The following is a 14,660-nucleotide window of genomic DNA, read 5'->3' as shown; positions in this document are numbered from 1 at the left end:
CTAGACAATATTGACCTGCCGTGGCTCGGCAAAGTCAGGTCCTGAGGGTGCTGGACTAGAGAGGTTCAACCTGTACTAAACTTTTCTTCACATAATTAAAAAGGCCTACTTTTTAAATTTTAGTTTTTGCAATGGGAGAACGCAACAACTTTTGAGTTTTTTGGGGGAAGGGTTTCCTCTGTAAGTATGCATTTTATACCCCTCTTTTCCCCCCTCACATCCTTCTTTCAAAATGATCTGATGGATCCAATGAAATTCAAAATCAAATTTATGTTGTCTAAACACAAGATCTGATATACTCTGTTTCTGACTCTCAGGAACGAACAAGGCAGTGGAAAAATATTATATGAAATTACTGGATTTAGTTTACTCGGGTAATAAAGAACTAATATGCAGGCATATCCAAACTGTAACCTCATGTTGGCTGAATGTATTGCCAATACTAAATTCAGTATAAAATACATTTTACTAAATTTTCATGTTTGATAGCAATGGGATGGGTCAGTTGATGATTATCTGTTCTGTTTATTTCCTCTAGGGCACCTGGTGTTGGCCACTGCTGGAAGATACTGGGTTAGATGGACCTTTGTTTCAACCCAGTATGGCCATTCTTATGCAAATTAATTACTCAAGACCAACAGGTTTAACACAAGCATGCCAAAAGGCTAAAACACCCTAAAGAAATAGTGCTACTGTAAGAAAATGATGGCTCAGAGAGAGATTTAACAAGAGCAAAGTAATATTTACCTTAAAGTAACTGAAATCAAATATGATATCCCCATACTTCTGTTGATCAGCTTTGTCTCTGAGCCTAAAAACACCAGGAATAAACTCAGACAGTCTCAAAAGTTCTGCAATGATGGCATTTCCACAAGAGACAATCCGAAGAATTGCCTGGCCACAGTGATTGTTTTCAGCTAGAAAATCAACCATCTTGAAGATGATTGTGACTGAGTAGTGATATTATTGCAGTCTCTTTCTGAGTTTCAATCTTCATGTCATTTGGAGAAAGAAGTGTAACTGGAAATATATGAGCTCCATTTGAAATTCCTGTAAAAACAAATTGCATATTCAGCATATTTTAAATGACTCAATCTACAAGAAATTAAAGCAACTCTGGAAAATCTATAGTAACAGAACTCTATATTCTCCAGAAATTGTGATTAGATGACAGATGAAAAAATAAACACGGTAGTGCATCTTCTGCATCTAAACAGCAGTTACCTAATCATCTCAGAGATTAGATTAAAAATTTACTGGATAGCTACTAAAGGGCAAAATAATCAGAGCAGGTGTCAGGCCTTGCAGCAAAATGTAAACATTGACACAAGGATTGCACAGAGCAGTTTAGATCTACAACACAAGCAAATATGCTACAGCATAGATCAATGACAGCTAATTACAGTTCAGGGTCATTTATTCATTGCTACACAGACACCTTTTGTATTGTGGTTAAATTTCCAAGCCATAGTGATCTTTCTCCAAGTCAGGAATCTTAATTTTCCCAGTTAAAAAGAGCCCAAGAACACCTTAACCAGCTGCAGTGTTTATATTTGTCTATGTGCCTCTATGTGCTAGGGAACTCCTAGGCCCTCTCTCCCCAAAGAAAGAGAACATTATAAGAAAACAAATATGTTGCTGCTTTACTCCCAGGTGGTATTGGTATATTTCACTGTACTATATTGCACAATGTATTTTAATACTAATGGAAACCAGTAACAATCTCTTTCCAATATAGCTGAAATATTTATCTAATATGTAGTCCTCTTTTACAAAAGGGGTAAACATAAATGTGAAGTTGCACTTCCATATACTTTACAGAAATATGCTTTTGAATATGAATATGCCTAACTTGAATATGATTTGTGAAACATATAGCATATAATTCTATTTGAAAAGCTTGTAATCCACTGAATGTGTATAATCTATATATGCATGTATCGTTTCTGTATTCTCTATGATCAAACCTGTCACAATAAATATAGCCATTTTATAGATAACTTATTCCTGTGGGGCAGATAATTTAACTGAGCCACAGGAAAGTTATATTACTTGCCCAAGATGACAAAACAAGTAAGTGACAGAGGTAGGAAGAGAAGGTAGGTATCCAGAAACAGCCTGAGCTACAGTTGTCACTGGAGCAAACACAGAGCGCAAACAAGGCTTCTTAAAACAAAATCACAAGTGTTGCAAGCACCTCCTTCTTCATACAATTTCAGTCAATACAATCACATGTAAAGTATGAATAAGAAATCAAAATTATGTGTTAAGCTTGCAAACAGTTCAGTTAAACAATTTGTTTCATTTTTGCATGTGTCTCAGCTTGGCCAATGGAAATCAAAGGCAATTATATTTATGATCACTTTCCCTGTGAGATATTTACTGCAACAATGTCAAAGACATCTGTTTTCATTTTTAAAAACCATCTGTGGAAACTTTTGTATTTATATTAGACTCACAAAAGCTTATTTTAAGAAATGTTGAGCTAAATGCAAGTTGAAAGCTTCTCCTTTAAAGCCACTCTGCTACAACACACCTAGTAAGGGTCCAATCTTTCTCTTAAGTACACAGCCCTGGAATGAATTTTGCATGGGTGCAGAAGTTGGCCTGTACAGTACTTATTGCAGGACCAGGGCCTAAATCAAGGAGAGCATGAATGGGCTTTAAATTATTCCTCATCCTGTTCTTAAAAAAATGGTTTCTTGATTTTAAATGAATATCACATTAAAATATTTCTAAGTCAGCCTGACAGTTGTCCAAAAGGAATAATTCGCAGAAGCGGTTAGGTCTTGTTCCCTGGGACAGAGAGAGGCCCTCATTTTGGTGTAATTATTAAAGGCTGCTTTTAGCAGTCAAAGGCTTTTGCTTTTGTTTCAGCTACACCAGACTAACACGGCTACATTTCTATCGCTTTTGCACAGTATGTTTCAAGGGGATACCCAAGAAGTCATTTGCATTCACCCAGCTGTGATCTCCAGCATGTGCGTTGGAATACACCTCAGCCCCACTCGCTGCCCGCCCCGGCGCGCAAACCATTTTCCTTTGCACCAAATCCGCAGCCACCAGGCACTTGCGCGGTATCCTCTCCTCCAGAGAAATGCCCAGAGAGTGCTTGACAAACACCCCCCACTTTCCCACCAGCACAGCCAGCCCCACACTAATCCCCAGCACCCCCTCAGCGCAAGACCACCCCAGAATTACCCCCCCCAAAGTCACAGCACCCCCTCAGCGCAGGACCACCCCAGAAATAACCGCCCCCAAAGTCACAGCATCCCCCAAAGTCATAGCACCCTCTCAGCACAGGACCACCCCAGAATTAACTGTCCCCCAAAGTCACAGCACCCCCTCAGCGCAGGACCACCCCAGAAATAACTGCCCCCAAAGTCACAGCATCCCCCAAAGTCATAGCACCCCCTCAGCGCAGGACCACCCCAGAATTAACCGCCCCCCAAAGTCATAGCACCCCCTCAGCACAGGACCACCCCAGAATTAACCGCCCCCAAAGTCATAGCACCCCCTCAGCGCAGGATCACCCCAGAATTAACCACCCCCCAAAGTCATAGCACCCCCTCAGCGCAGTATCACCCCAGAATTAACCGCCCCCACAGTCACAGCATCTCCCAAAGTCATAGCACCCCCTCAGCACAGGACCACCCCAGAATTAACCGCCCCCACAGTCACAGCATCTCCCAAAGTCATAGCACCCCCTCAGCACAGGACCACCCCAGAATTAACCACCCCCCAAAGTCATAGCACCCCCTCAGCGCAGTATCACCCCAGAATTAACCGCCCCCACAGTCACAGCATCTCCCAAAGTCATAGCACCCCCTCAGCACAGGACCACCCCAGAATTAACCGCCCCCAAAGTCACAGCATCTCCCAAAGTCATAGCACCCCCTCAGCACAGGACCACCCCAGAATTAACCGCCCCCAAAGTCATAGCACCCCCTCAGCACAGGACCACCCCAGAATTAACCGCCCCCCAAAGTCATAGCACCCCCTCAGCGCAGGATCACCCCAGAATTAACCGCCCCCACAGTCACAGCATCTCCCAAAGTCATAGCACCCCCTCAGCACAGGACCACCCCAGAATTAACCGCCCCCAAAGTCACAGCATCTCCCAAAGTCATAGCACCCCCTCAGCACAGGACCACCCCAGAATTAACCGCCCCCCAAAGTCATAGCACCCCCTCAGTGCAGGACCACCCCAGAATTAATTGCCCCCAAAGTCATAGCACCCCTCAGCACAGGATCACCCCAGAATTAACCGCCCCCAAAGTCACAGCATCTCCCAAAGTCATAGCACCCCTCAGCACAGGACCACCCCAGAATTAACCGGCCCCCAAAGTCAAAGCACCCGCCTCCTCAGGGGTGGGTGGAGCCCCTGCTTCCCCCCTCCACCCCAAATATGAGCCCCCCAAGAAAGACCAGGGCCTGTCAACCCCCCTTACTGAGCCAGTCGCGCCCCGGTTGCTGGCCGGGCTCCCCCAGGCCTCTCAGGCCGACGCAGGCGACTGCAGGCCCGGCCGCCCCACACGGAAGCTCTCCGCGCAGCGGCCCGCCTACCCCGCGCCGGCGGCCCTGGGTCATGTGCACCGGCGCCGGCTGATGAGTCGGTTCCTGCCCGCGGCCCGCCTGCGCCGCGGAGAGACCTCGCCAACGGTGGGAGGGAGGCGAGCGCGGCCTGTTGCCGCTGCCGGTTCGGGGCTTGGCACCAGGTAGGGGGGCAGCTGCGGCCCCGCCAGAGCTACGGGCAGAGTAGGGGTTGGCGGGCGGCTGCTGCTAGAGGGGGAAGCAGCCAGCAATGAGGGGGCGGGGGAGAGGCTGGCAGGCCTCCCTCAAGCACTCAGCTGTGTGTGTGTGTGAGAGGGTGTGTGTGTGTGTTTAGGAGTGTAGTGTGTGTGTGTGTGTGTGTGATGCTCCCCACTTAGGTTAGACTCCAGAGGCTGCTCCCTAACAAGATGCATCTGTTGCCCCTGAGGCATCTCTTGCAGCTCCCTCCAGCATGGGTCAGTCTAGAGCAGGGTGGGCAATAATTTTAGACGGGAGGCACTTCAGAAATTTTTGAAGTGGCCCCTGGCCACTGTGGAAGGGGAGGGGCCAGGACACTTCTTGCTTTCCTGTCCACAGACCCCGATTGGCTTGGGTGACCCTGTGAAGTCTTTGCCCTCACCCCCCCCCCATAGAGAACCACCAGCTGTTCCCTCTAGGCACCCATGCCCCTGGCAGTGGGCAAAAGGGCGCCCCTTGCAAGGTGGGGACAGGGAGAGAGAGGCTTTGCTTGCTCCCCCTGCCCTCCGGTCAATGAGGGCATGAGAGCAGGGCGAACATGGGGAAATTTCTTGCTCCCTGCCCCTGCCCCACAAGGGGGCCTGGCAGTTGACTCTAAGTACAGCATGTCCCTTACAGGTTGGGAGGAGACTGCACGCTTCCCTCCATCCCCAAGCCCTGCTTGGCCTACGGGCAGGCAGAGGGGTTGGGGGGGGAGAACATGTGAAGTCTCTCACTCCATGTCCTGGCCCAGCAAGGGGTGCCCTTTTGCCCACCCCAGCCAAGTGGCAGTGCTACTGTCACCTCCATGCCTGCCAGGCAGAGCCTGTGGTGTGGCCCCAGGATAGGAAGGCCAAGATGGCAGACTTGCATGTTTCAGATGTTTCAGCTGGAACTCTTCCCCCATCCGGTTGCGGAGGATGGGGAGAGATGGGGTTGGGGATCAGCATTAGGACAATGAAGACAGAAGAACAAAGGGGAGCACAGAGTGTCTGGGAGGGTGGCCTTGAGAGTAAGGATGTGTTAGGTAGCAGGTAATTGACTAGTCATGTACTCAATACAATTTATACTTACTACGTTTAAAAGGCAGAGCTTCTTAACTACATTTAAAAATTAGAGGTGTGGTGGTCCAGGACCCGGCGTGAGCTAGGATTGCTGAATCCCATCTTGTGCTGGGTCCACTGCTGCAGCTCTGCCTTTTAAATATAGTATCATTGATACAGTTTGTAAATTATACAAAAATTGGGGTCCTGGTAAATAATGAAGAGGACAGGTCACTGATTCAGAGCAATTTGGATTGCTTAAAAGCTAGTTCCCCCAGCACTGTCTCTGCAGTGCTACCTGTCCCCCCACCCACACTGCCTCTATCAGAGGCAAATTGTATCAACTATGATGAGTCAATTACCCTCTTCTTAACATCCTTACTAAGGAAACTGTACAGTGTCAGAAACACACTCCTCATCCTTCTGGCAGCAGCTAGAAAGCAGTGGAGTATAAGCATAAATATCTGAATAATGGAATGACATAAAACACAAAGTAATGCTGTTGGAAAACATAATCTGAGCTATACCTACAGTGTGATGAGTTGTACTAGCTAATTTAGACCTCAAGAGGGAGATCAAGGAATCATGGTGAATAGTTCACAGAAAACGTGTTCAATGTCCAGGCAGTCAAAATAGGTAACAATGTTAGGCATCATTAGAAAAGGGAAAGATAGTAAATAAGGATATAATTTTGTCATGGAAGTTATGGATTCCATGACTTTAATGGACCCATGTGGCTTCTTTGACTACAGCTGCACCACACCAGGAGTGTTGAAGCAGCTGTCAGCCTCCACCCCTGCTCCTGGGTCTGAAGCAGCTTTAAGTCACCCCACCAACAGGGTGGATCTCGGATTGTCAGGTTCCCCACCTTACAGACATGGATTTTATGAATTTTTGTTTGTTGCCTGTTACCTGTCTGTGACTTTGAAAAATTTCTATGGCAAAATCTCAACCTTAATAATAGAACAAAAATATCCTAATACCTCTGTATAAATCCATAGTATGTCCAAATCTTTAATACTGCATGTAGGTTTGGTCATCCCCTCTCAAAAACGATATATTAGAATTGGAAAAGGAAAGGGAAGCAACCCCATGCAGTGGGTGTCCTTAGCCTCTGTTTGCTAGCAATTTAGAAGAAAGATTGGATGGCTAACAGTTAGCAACTACCTTGAATCATACTTAGCCATCCAATCTTTCTCCTAAATTGCTAGGTGAAAACTTTATTTTTAGTCTTTTGGTGCGCTTTTAGAAAGATTGTCTTCTCACAGTGTTTTTTATATATATACTTTAAACTTTATACTGCAGAATCCGCAGTGTGTGGAACTGCTGAGATTTTAAAAAGTTTAAATATTTTTGTCTTTTTGGTCTTAAATATAGTGTGTTTCCACTAGTAAAAACTGCAAGGTTCTTGCCCGCCCGGTGCTCAGGGGCCAGAAGGAAAGAGCCACCCATCTCGGCTCAGGGGCAGCTCTGCTTCCACCGCGGTGATCTGGAGACTCAGCCCCCTCCGTCTCCGCTCCCCATGCTCTGATGGCTCAGTCCCCTCCTTTCCCTTTCCCTCCCCTCTCCTTGTGTTCTGCAGGCTCAGCTCCCACTGTCTCTACTCCATGAGGTGCTGCACTGAGCGGTACGTTGAAAATCCCATGACAAACGGACAAGAACAGTGGCTGCTTAGAAAGATTGTCTAAAAAGATGGTCTAATAAGCTTTATACTGCAGAGCCCACAGTGAAGCCTCCCTGAGAGTGGGGTTACCAGTCCCTGTCGGCTCTGCTCCTGGAGAGGAGGCTTCCCTGCCACAGAGGAGCTGGTGAGAGCTGCTGGCCCTGCTCCTGCAACCTCTGGTGGGAAGGCTGGGCCAGGCCCATCACAGACTCTGGCTGGCCAGAAAAGCCCCTGCTTGCCAAGGGTCCTGTGGGGTTGGAGTAGCCCCCTGATTGGAGTGGGTGCGGAGCTGCTCTGGCCCCTGTGGTTAACTGGAACCAGTAAGCATTACACATTTAGGGCGATGCTTATTGGTTAACTGGTTAACCTTTCACCTCCTTATTCTGTTCATTCCCTCTGAAACATCTGCTGTTGACCACTGTTGGAAGACAGGATACTGGGCTAGTTGGACCATTGGTATGATCCAGTATGGCCGTTCTTATGTAAAACTACAAGAGGAAATTTATAACCTCAGGTTTGCACAGAATACTGTGGTGAAATCTCTAGGTTTTCTGTCTGTAGTAAGGATGTTAAGTATAGGGTAAATGACTAATTGAAAGTCTATGCATTAGTCAATAGGGCACCCTAGGGCTATTGCTACACTTCAAAGGTGAAAGCACCGCGTGGAGCCCGGGGACAGCTGGGACATCCCCGCTGACCCCGGGCTCCGTGCAGAGCTGCCACCGTGAAATGCTGTGGCGTTGTTTCAAAGTGGCAGGGCCGCATGGAGCCCAGGGTTAGCAGGGGTGAGTCTCCAGCTTATCCCAGGCTCCATTAGGCGCTGCAGCTTTGAAATGCCACAAGGAGCTTGCAGCACCGCACTGAGCCCAGGGTCAGCTGTGGATTCCCCAGCTGTCTCCAGGCTCTGTGTAGTGCTGCCACTTTGAAACGCTGTGTGCAGCTTGGGGACACCTCAGCTGGCCCAGAAGGCACACAGCTTTTCAAAGTGGCAGCACCATGTGTAGCTCAGCATCTGGCCCCAGGCTTCAAGCGGTGCTGCCACTTTGAGGTACCCCTTCTTCTACCTCCCCCCTTGCTGCCTCTATCTGACTAGTCTTTCACATCACTAGTCTGAAGAATGGGTGTAATGCTTTCCTACAGCACAGAACATCAGTGTGAGAATTCATATTCAACAGTGTAAAGAAGATGAATAGGGCTACAAAAATGCCAAGGATCGGTACTTCTGAAGTGCTCCGTAAGAGTCCAAAGGTGCTGTTCAGTGATGAAAATAATCATGCAGAAGTTCACAGGCGTGAATTAGATTATTATGGAGGCACTTTCCAGCCCTACTGTGTTGTTGTCGTTTAATATTTATAGCGTGGTAGCATCCACAGATGTATTATGCTATGTACTGTGTAAACACAGAGAAAGAGCCAATCCCTGCTTGCCCTAACATCCTACAATCTAATAAAACAAGCAGTTTTCAAAAGATTAGAGCAGAGATTCTCCAACTGTGGTCTGTGGATCACTAGCTGCCCAGGAGCTCCATTCAGGTAGTCCAGAGATAATTCCCTCTAAGCTAAGGTGTGCCGCCACACTGGGAATAATGAAGAGCCACCCACCTAATTAGTGAGGCTACATGGGCATGGCTCCACTAATTAAGTGCCTGGACTCAGAAAGTGATACACTTGTAAGATGAGGTGGTGGCCTTGGGGGGAACAATGGCTATGTGGGAGAGGGTAGTGGGTTGCAAAGAGGAGATGTTGGGAATTTGGGCTTTGCCGGTGAGAGAGAGGCAATTTCCCCCAGTTTCAGGGCTGCAGCTGCTTGGGAGAGATGGCCCTTTTTCCCAACCCCAACTTGGGGGCTGTCATGGCGGGGGACAGAGAGAGAAACCTCCTTCCTTTGCAGTCCTCGCTGGCTACTGAGATTAGGAGGGGGAAGAGATATCTGCTCCTTTCCCAGCCCCAGCTCTATAGCTGCAGTGGAGGGGGAGAGACATCTCTCCCCAAACTACCGCTAAAACTTAATGGAAGTCACGTGTCCAGACAAGTGATTTCTATTATTTTGTGGGAAAGGAATGGAAACCATTAAGGCTGCATTTCTCAAACTGTGGGTCCCAACCTCCCGGGTAGTCGTGAGCAACTTAGAGGGGGGTAGCGGTATCACAGAGTTTGAGAACCCCCGTATTAAGGACAGATCTTTGTTATCTGGTATAGTTCTAGCTCTTCAGAGTACTCTTATTGACACTTAAGTAGAGAACAGCACTAGGTTTGGTAGGGAATTCTGCTAGGTATTTTGCAGTGTAAAGACTTTATTTGCAAGCTCTTTGAAACAGGGCTCTGTCTGCAGACTCCAAGCCATGCATTAATGTGCCCGAGCATTTATAAAAACTCAGTGAGTCCACTGTGAGTTTTTTGAGTACTGATATTAAAACGAGTTGTGTGCTTTTATTTGTAGACCAGAAATAGCGTATTAAAGTTTTTGGGGTTTTTTATAGAGCACTTTTATCCAAAGCGCTTTACAATAGTTAACAGTACAAACATTTAGAAAGATCATTTTGTAGTCTGCTGAGATCCCTCAGCAATTTTCAAGTGGTCTGTGAAAATAAGTTTGAGAACCACTGGAGTAGATTTTCAAATACATACAATTGTAATGTACATGAAAAACTGCTAAAAGAATATTATTAAGATTGCAAGGTCAAGCGCTCAGTATTTAGGTTAGGAAATGTCAGAATTTTGGTGTCCATTTAACCTTTATTCAGTCCCCTTTAGGGTTGTTAAATTTTGACTAATGAGCTAATTGAGTAATCTGCTTGAGTCCCTGCTCGCCCTGGTTTCCGCTGCACCGCCTCTGCCTTTGAAATGTAGAAAGAGCGGCGGGGCTCGTGCTACGTTTCAAAGGCAGAGGCACAACAGTCATAGTCCTCACTCACGCCGTTTCCCACTGTGCGAGCCTCTCCTGCCGAGCCTCTCCCCCTCTGTGGAGATGGTCCTGGGGGGGGACCAGATTTTAAGAGCTCTTCCCAGCACTGGCTCCTACTCTCTCCCTTGCTGCCTCTGATATAGAGGCAGCAAAATGGGGGGAGGGACTAGTTGACTCAACTACCTGATAAGCCTATGCTTATTGGGTAGTTGACTAGTTGCTTACATCCCTAATCCCCTTATGTGTATGCATTAAAGTACATACAATGTGTAGGAGGGATCATCCTCCAAGAACAAATCCAGATTTTATAGTGCAGTGACAAAAACTAGATGTTACTTTTGTATGACTCTGTTATCAGCCCCAGTGTGTTACTGGCATTGAATGTTATTTTTGTGACCACTTTGGTAATATAGTCATATCACTCTTTTGTCAGTGTAGGAGTTGGGTATTGTACTCTTGGGACTGAGGTGTTTCCTTTGATGGTCTCTGGAAGGCTGTGTCCAGACTCGAGGGTTTTTTCGAAAAAAGTAGGCTTTTTTCGAAAAACTTCACCTGCGTCTAGACTACAGCCGCGTTCTTTCGAAGTTAAATCGAAAGAATGTGGCTTTTCTTTCAACGGCGGAAAACCTTATTTCACGAGGAAGAACGCCTTTTTTCGAAAGTGCTCTTTCGAAAAAAGGCGTTCTTGTATGCAAACAGGGCTTTTTCGAAAGAGAGCATCCAGACTGCCTGGGTGCTTTCTTTCGAAAAAGCGGCTTGATTTTTCGAAAGTACTGCTTGCATTCTAGATGCTCTTTTTCGAAAGAGGCTTGCAGTCTAGACGTAGCCTTAGTGAACATTGTTTCTTCTGAGGACTGTAGTAAGATGAGCGTCTTAAATATAAGCCCATGTGTTACAAGCAGGGTATGAGGCCCGAGGCCTAGACAGCAATGGTCAAGTCTTTGCTAATATAGAGTTAAGCTGTGAGCAAGAGGCACGCCCTGCTCACAGAAGTTGACAAGAACAGGGCTGATATTACAGAAACACTCATACCTCAAAGGTACTAGGCACAGGCTGGAAGCACATTACAGAGAGGTCATAATAGAGCACCTTGTTAAAAAATATCTTGGTACTAACACACACCATGCAGATAACAGGACCATACCAACCCGGGTTCAAGATGGGTCTAAACTGACAGCATGGGAGATCCTGACTGAACACCTATGTACAAGGCAATGGGTGGATCTAGGTAATGTAAGAGGGTGGCAACCTGATACGTCAGGAATAATGTATAATTTGTTTGTACTTGTATATAAAAGTGTATCCCAAAGAGTGGTTATTGGCTGACCTAGGGGACAATGCTGGATCCATAGTATTGACTGATTTAGTCCATTGTCAAGTTGCACATATGCATAATGCTGCAGTGGTGAACCTGTTTGCTGACAACTATTACTGTACTTCACTTGGTAATAAATCTGGCCTTGTGGTTTTGATCCTTATCTGAGTTGTGGTCTCTGGGGGCTCTCTCAGAGTCTGTTGTGTTGACTCATTGTACATGTTTAATATGGTAGATGGTGGAGCGCGCACCCCCACCCCCACCCCCACCCCCCAAAAGTTTATCATCATTGACGGAGCAGAAGATCTGTCAGAAACCCTGTCAAAACAGTCCTTATAATCAGTGGGCATTTTATCTTTAGTGAAACTGTGAATGAGAATGTGAAAGCCTCAAGCCATTTTCTGCAGTTCAGTACTATTGGGCATTGCACCAAGGATGTTGGGTGTGCCTGGGTGAAATCCTGGCTCAGTGGAGTCACGGACAAAGCTTCCAGGATTTCACCCCTGCTCTTCAGCCTGGCTACGTCTACACTGGCATGATTTTCCGGAAATGCTTTTAACGGAAAAGTTTTCCATTAAAAGCATTTTCGGAAAAGCGCGTCTAGATTAACAGGATGCTTTTCCTCAAAAGCACTTTTTGCGGAAAAGTGTCCGTGGCCAATCTAGACGCGGTTTTCTGCAAAAAAGCCCCGATCGCCATTTTCGCGATCGGGGCTTTTTTGCGGAAAACAGTACTATGCTGTTTACACTGGCCGTCTTGCGCAAATGATTTGCACAAGAGGGCTTTTACCCGAATGGGAGCAGCACAGTATTTCTGCAAGAACACTGACGATCTTACATGACATCATCAGTGTTCTTGCGGAAATTCAAACAGCAAGTGTAGACAGCTGGCAAGTTTTTCCGCAAAAGCAGATGATTTTGCGGAAAAACTTGCCAGTCTAGACACAGCCCCAGTGTGTGATTAGAGATGTTGGGACTTGGTTGGATGTTTGTATTTCTATTTATTTTTCCAAATGATTTATTTCTAAAACCACTTTTCTTTTATTTCCAAGGCAATTATTTCAAGATGCCTGGGGGTTCAGTGATCTCGTTCAACTGTGTGGATTCTTCTCTATCGTCTCTGAAAAATTGTCAGTCTTACATTAACACTGGCATGGATATTGCTACAAGTGTTGCTCTTGACCTTGTGGAAAATTGCAGTAAGTAATTGTTTTGAGTACATTACATTGTTTTTTATCACTTTTGAACCTTTTAGACAATCTTAAACATGCATATGAGGGCCTGGAAGCAATAAAAATGTGCTTTCTTTACACAGTAGCAGCTTCTCCAGTCATGTCTACTTTAGGAGGTTACCATTTAATTCACTTCCCTGTCTTGAAATATAAACTGAATGGAAATACAAATAGCAAGAAAATAATGCTCTAGTTTTTGTACCACAGAAGGCCAATTAAATATCTGTGTTGACTATTCTGCAGCTTTGTAGATTTAGTAGTGCAGAAATTGTGTGTATTGGGGGAGGGAAGGGGGAAGAGACACTGATCCAAAAAATCGTAAACTGATTAAAAAATTATTCCTTGTGTATGGGAATCTGTAGCTGGAGTAAAACAGAGACAACCAGCCCTATATCGACTTACTCCTTGTATCACTCCATCTCCCCCCAGCTTAGGGGCATATTGGGGTATGAGGGAGCTTGTCTGAGAGCACTGCCTTCCAGCAATCCCAGAAACTCAGAATGACCCCTAAGGGGTCATGTTTTGTTAGTCTATAAAGTGCTATCAGACCCACTGTTGTTTTCCCCCTAGTGGTCAGTTATTGCCAGCACAAGTTAAACTGCCCTTAGGCTGCACAATGTGAAATATGAATTATATGAAAAACTCTGGACTGGGACTCAGGAGCTCCATTCCTGGGTCTACTGCTGACCTACTAGATGATCTTGGGGAAGTCATGTCAATTCTGTGTGTTGCAGCATCCTTACCTGTGACATGGGGCTAATGACACTGCTCTCCTTTGTAAAATGCTTTGAGATGCTCCCCTACTCGCAGCAATTGACCGGTTAAACAAAACTTTTAACCAGTTAACTATTTTAGGATGTTTTTATATCCCTAATTCCCCTTCCCCCCCAGCAACTAGTGTCAATTACTGCAGATTAACATTCTGAACTTTTTTTTAACGCTTGTTAGTTGCATTTTCAATGTTCTCTCTTCTTTCCCACTGAATGTACCAGAAACCAGACAGCATTGTTCCTTTTTCTTTTTTTCCATGTTCCATTTTTTATTTTCTCACGAATAGAAGTTGTGAAATAGCTGTAATGTCACTTTTCAAGTGGAATAAAAAACAAAATGTAACTAGCCAGGAGAAGGAGAGGGCAAGGTGTCAGCAATGTTGTTACAAAACAAAATGGAATGAAACCAGCCTCCCCTCCCAAATGCCTGTGTAATGGTCCAAACCCCTGACCTGCCATGGCTTTTTGGAAAAAATCCACACGAACAAAAAGAGCCTTTTCCACGCTGGGTGTGGGAGCTATGGTAACCACAGTGCATGAAGAGGAGTTAGCAGGTATATAAATAGATAATAGTGACCTTATGTTGAATGAAATGGACGTGTAGCTGCTTGTTGGATCATGGTACAAGAAAGCTGCTGATAGGAAAAGGTACCAGACTAGGGAGTGTGCACTGACAAGATGGATTGTACTAATCTGGCACTTTATTTTTTCCTGTCTTCAGAGGACCTAAAGCACCTCCCAAATTAGTCTGTCTCACATCTTGAGGTAGATAAGAGATGTAGGAATTGCTTATCCCACCACTGAAATGAAGTCATTCTTTGGGTGCATCACGGCTGTTGCTTAACAGCACACAATAACCACACAACAATTTAGTTAGGTAGAAAAATAATGTAAAGTACCATATCTGATTGGAACAGCAGAAGAGTTTCTAGCTGGTAGAATATAGTTACCGGAGTTTGGAATT

The 14,660-nt window shown here is 45.7% G+C and overlaps 2 protein-coding genes across 3 annotated transcripts in view; one reads left to right on the top strand and one right to left on the bottom strand.

The window, feature by feature from the left end:
• The window catches only part of WASHC5 (WASH complex subunit 5), a 44,631-nt gene extending 39,918 nt beyond the window's left edge, over positions 1-4,713 (bottom strand). The window contains exons 1-2 of one of the 2 annotated variants that reach the window (XM_075920151.2): positions 4,567-4,713; positions 748-1,050 (exon numbers count right to left, since the gene is read on the bottom strand). In XM_075920151.2, the coding sequence (XP_075776266.1) occupies positions 748-933 (186 nt within the window). In that variant the 5' untranslated portion in view covers positions 934-1,050; positions 4,567-4,713. Of the gene's footprint in view, positions 1-747; positions 1,051-4,451 lie in introns of both variants that reach the window. The other variant, XM_075920150.2, reaches the window with a different exon arrangement.
• Positions 4,581-14,660, top strand: part of NSMCE2 (NSE2 SUMO ligase component of SMC5/6 complex) — a 176,636-nt gene continuing 166,556 nt past the window's right edge. The window contains exons 1-2 of the mRNA XM_075920152.2: positions 4,581-4,718; positions 12,747-12,893. Coding sequence (XP_075776267.1) covers positions 12,761-12,893 — 133 coding nt within the window. The 5' untranslated portion in view covers positions 4,581-4,718; positions 12,747-12,760. The remainder of the gene's footprint in view (positions 4,719-12,746; positions 12,894-14,660) is intronic.

This window comes from Pelodiscus sinensis, chromosome 2, assembly GCF_052426305.1.
Source record: "Pelodiscus sinensis isolate ZL-2025 chromosome 2, ASM5242630v1, whole genome shotgun sequence".
Classification (NCBI taxonomy): Eukaryota; Metazoa; Chordata; order Testudines; family Trionychidae; genus Pelodiscus; species Pelodiscus sinensis.
This window is presented reverse-complemented; position numbering and strand designations above follow the sequence as displayed.